General features: G+C 55.7%; 1 protein-coding gene across 1 annotated transcript; it reads left to right on the forward strand.

Moving 5' to 3' along the window:
• Positions 1-89: 89 nt before the first annotated feature.
• RPL35 (ribosomal protein L35) lies at positions 90-1,434 on the forward strand (the record flags this gene model as incomplete). The annotated part of the gene is made up of 3 exons (XM_018074059.1): positions 90-238; positions 508-589; positions 1,246-1,434. Coding segments are annotated over 3 exons (381 nt in total), but the record flags the coding sequence as incomplete, so codon positions are not given.
• Positions 1,435-4,405: the final 2,971 nt, after the last annotated feature.

Below are 4,405 nucleotides of genomic sequence, written 5' to 3' on the forward strand. Positions count from 1 at the left end.
AACCGGCACCGTGGATCTGCCCGCATCCCACTGGGAACAGGGTCCGGCAGCCCGGCCCATCCCGCCGGGGCGGCCGGGGGCACTGACGGCTTTTCCCGCAGGCCAAGATCAAGGCCCGAGACCTGCGCGGGAAGAAGAAGGAGGAGCTGCTGAAGCAGTTGGACGATCTGAAGGTGGAGCTGTCGCAGCTGCGCGTGGCCAAAGTGACCGGCGGGGCCGCGTCCAAGCTCTCCAAGATGTGAGTGGGCCGGGGGACACGGGGCTGGGCCGGGGCTGGGAGCTGTCACAGCCCGTGTGCTGGGAAGGTACAAACGATGGGGAAGAGGAGCGGCTCTGTAGGGCTGGAAGCCGATCCGTCTCCGCTCGGAGGGGGTGCAGCGGGGGTGAGCCGGGAGGTGTTGGTGTTCTCTGTAACTGGTGCGGGGCAGGTTGGCGGGCAGAGCACACACAGTTCCTGTGCACTGGGCTGGATCCATGTCCTCAGACGTGACTCTGTCCCTCCTGCAGCCGCGTGGTGCGTAAATCCATCGCCAGAGTGTTGACTGTCATCAACCAGACCCAGAAGGAGAACTTGAGGAAGTTCTACAAGGTGGGGACAAAGACCTTCTACACTGGCCTTTTCTCTCTTATTGTTCTCAATTGCAGTTTGTGGAAGGAACTGGTTTTGTAGGTTGCTACTTAAGATTAAAACTCAGTGGGAAACGCTCATTTATGTTCAGTTTTAAAGTTCTCTCATCATGGTTCCTTTTTAAGTATTATTGCAAGAATTCTGTAAGTTGTGTGTGAGTCTGCTTTTGCCAGGAGAGTCTCCTGGCAGCATCCCTTTGGAGTGTGATGAGCTTCCTGGGAAGTGCACTTTGCACAAATACAGATACTCTTTTAATTTAAATTTAAATTCATGTTTCAGGTGGCCAAGGAGCTTTTTCACTCAAGAAGTTCTTAGAATATTATTTCTTGGGGTTTAAATGACATCAAATAGGGCAGGAAAAAAAAAGAACTTTCCAGGAGGTGTTGGGTAACTGGGACTTAAGATGAAGCATTGCTTGAACTTGAGTCAAAGAAGTACAACTGCTGCAAAAGTTATAATCAGCTCTTGTTTCCCAGCAGAGAGAAGGTCTCTCAAACCTCCAGACTGGGATGGTGGTGCCAAGGGAAAGAGGTTTTAACAGTGGTGCTGATGCTCTGGCAGGAGGTCGGCTCTGAGAGCAGTGTCTGAACTTGACTGTTGTGTGTCTTTGCAAGCAGGGCAAGAAGTACAAACCCCTGGACCTGCGGCCCAAGAAGACCCGGGCCATGCGGCGCCGGCTCAACAAGCACGAGGAGAACCTCAAGACCAAGAAGCAGCAGCGGAAGGAACGTCTGTACCCGGCCCGCAAATACGCCATCAAGGCATAGCCGGGGCTGGGGGCTCATTAAAGGGAGTTTGCTTTGCAAGTGTCACTGGTGGTTATTTTGGTACTGGTGGGTAAAGAAGTCATCAGCTTTGGGGAGGGACATGGGAGGGTTCACAGGACGGGTGTTTGACTGCTACAAAATACAGAGCTGGCAGTTTATTTTCCTCTTTGTGGAGCAGGCAGTGGGTACAGATCTGTGAGGTTCGTTCAACTCGACCTGTAAAAATAATTTAATCTGAGATTGATTTAGAGTGGAAGTTTTTCACAGATGTTTGCAGTCAGTCAATATCACTTCAGTAGCTTAAGAGCAAATATTTAAAGTTTTGTCATGTGCCAGTGTTTAAGTGTTATCAGAAACGAATGAATTTGCTGAGGGGCTTTAGAGGTCTTCATGGAACCTGAAGGATTCTGTCAGCACTTGATTTGGATCTCTGGCCAACTCACTGTAGCCCCCAAGAGCCCCCCTGGGGGCACTAGTTCCAGCCCAGGTGCTCTCTCTGGATGTGGACACTGATGAGGGCAGGTAAGCTCAGAACACTGAGCTCCAAGAGTGGCATCTCTGAACTCCCAGGGCATCCCTGGCCTCACAGTTCCACACTTCCACCTGCAAAGCACAGCAAGGGTTAAATGCTCTGATTTTGTCCCCTAAGGAGTTCTTTGGGACTCAAGATGGGGTTGCAGTTCCAAAGGCCTTTTTTGGTTCTGCTGTGAGGGAGAGTTCCGCGGTGCTGCTGGAGCGTGAGGGCTCAGCACTCATGGTTTGTGTTAGTGCGGCCAACGCATTCGAACGTGAAAAATTCCCTACCCATCAGGGAGTTCCTAGATGGGATCCAGATTCTGCCTGGGGAAAAGATCTTAATTCTGCTCACTCAATGAAGGATTTTTAAGCCTCAAGCAAGTTTTGTCGAGAGAGGCCTAATTGCCTGTGGTTCAGGGAATTTTCCCTACATGGCGGCATCGTGAGGAGTGGCAGCTCCATGATGTCACCAGGGCTGTGCCAGGGCTTTGTTGGGAGCTCGGGGTGAGATGGGACGTGTCTGGCAGCGAAGGGGACCTGGCCTGGCACAGTCCTGGGCCCAGGCTGCCAGAGCGTGCCGTAGGACAGCGTGCTGCGTGTGGGAACTGGCTCCTTGGCTCATGCAGTATTCCCAGGAAAGCAGGCAGGGTTACAAATGGCTTTGTGTTACCATCTCTGTGTATCCTGCTGTGGCCAGCCCTGAGCTGCTCCAGGAGAAGCACAAGCTGCTGGCCCAGCTCGTGTGGCCCCCCAGAATCAGGAGCACACCCCTGTGAGGATCCCCGATCTCACATTTCTGCCCCAGGAGCCTGATGCCCAAAGGAGACAGGAGAGAGGCTGGTCCCCTGTGCTGGGAATGGGGCAGGCTGGGGCAGGTGGCTTCTGCCAGATCATGCTCGGCTGCGTTTGGGCTTCTCTTTGGAGAGGTGTGTGCCCTGTGCTGCTCTGGCAGCCAGGTGGCTCTGCCACCATTCCCAACATGGCAAAGCAAACACAGCACGAACTGTGCACTGTGCACTGTGCACCTCAGAGTCCGGTGACAGTCAGGGTGTGCTCCAGGTGTCACCTTCCACCCCAGCCATGGGAGCAGCCGTGCTGCCGAGAGAGGATCTGCTGTCTCCAGGATCCAGTCGCAGTACAGATCACTGAGTGCCAACCAGTAACGGGGGGGAGGGACAAAAATGGAGAAGAACCTCCAACTAATTAGCAGGCACTGAAAATCCCCGAGCCATCCCGTGCTGAAGTGGGAGCCACTATGGGAGAACAGCTCAGGCTTTGTGCACAGCCCACAGCAGCCATTTGAGGAGGTGAGCAGGTTCTGGCACTAAATCCTGGGGCTGAATTACTCCATCCACCCGTAGCCAGATGGCAAAACCAACCAGTCCGGCCCTTCCATCAGAAGGGCCCTGTGCTGTTACGGGACACATCCCACAGACAAGAGCCCTTTAAGTGACCGGGAACAACACACTGATTGAGTGGACACGCAGGTGAAGTGATGAGCTCCCTCCAGGGCACAGGTGAAGACACTTGTTCCTGCTGTGAGTGCAAGGCAGAGCCTGTCCTGGCCGTGTTTCCAGTGGTCTGTGCTGGTTCCCACTTTACCAGCCAGCCCCAGAGGATGGCTGTGCTGCCCCAGCTCCCTGGCAGAAGCTGCTGCTGTCGGGGCTGAGCGTAGGCTCTTCAGCCTTGCTGGTCCCCAAAGTGAGGAGTGCCCAGTGGCAGAACCCCCAGCAAAGGGCCACACACTCCCAGAACACCCCAGTGCTGTGCTGGCTCTGAGGGGACCACACAGCATCACCCCTGTGTCACTGCTGGCAGTGTGGCCCCTCTGGCAGGGTGCTGGGGGGGTGTAGGGTGGGTTTCCTGAAGCCCTGTCCCGGGGGACCCCCTGCTCCCCAGCGCTGACCCCGCACAGCTGCCGGCGCCGGCCCTGGGTTTAGCACCAGTGTTTGCAGAGCGCCAGGGCCTCGGAGGCTCACACTGTTTATTTGTTCCTCGTAACTGAAGATGTCCCTCAGCCCTGGAGCAGCTTCCTGGGAAAAGCCATTCTTCAGCAAATAAATAATTTCCCGGGCGGGGAGGAGGACGGAGGCGCAGCTGCTGGCTGGCTGCGGGGCATGGCCCGGGGCTGGTGCCGCTGGAGGGGAGCCCTGGCCCTGTGCCCTGGAACACGTTCAGCGGCACCAGATGTTCCTGCCCGGCACAGCGGGCACAGCCCCAAGTGGATGGTGTCCGTGGGAGCTGGCAGCTCCCGCTCCTGGACCCCGTTCTGCAGCCGGGGCAGGGGCTGAGGGAATGGGGGACCCGCAGAGGGAGATTCAAGTCATGGAATCAGAGTCATTTAGGTTGGAAAAGACCCTCAAGACTGTTCAACCATAAACTTAGCATTGCTGAGGGAAGCTCGGGCCCCACCTCCTTTGGCTGGTGTTTGCTGCGATGGACACAAACCCCAGCTCTTCTACTGCTCCTGGCATTGCTCCTGTCACTTCTCCTG

Source organism: Manacus vitellinus, unplaced genomic scaffold (assembly GCF_001715985.3).
Source record: "Manacus vitellinus isolate BGI_N305 unplaced genomic scaffold, ASM171598v3 scaffold_27_pilon, whole genome shotgun sequence".
Lineage (NCBI taxonomy): Eukaryota > Metazoa > Chordata > Aves > Passeriformes > Pipridae > Manacus > Manacus vitellinus.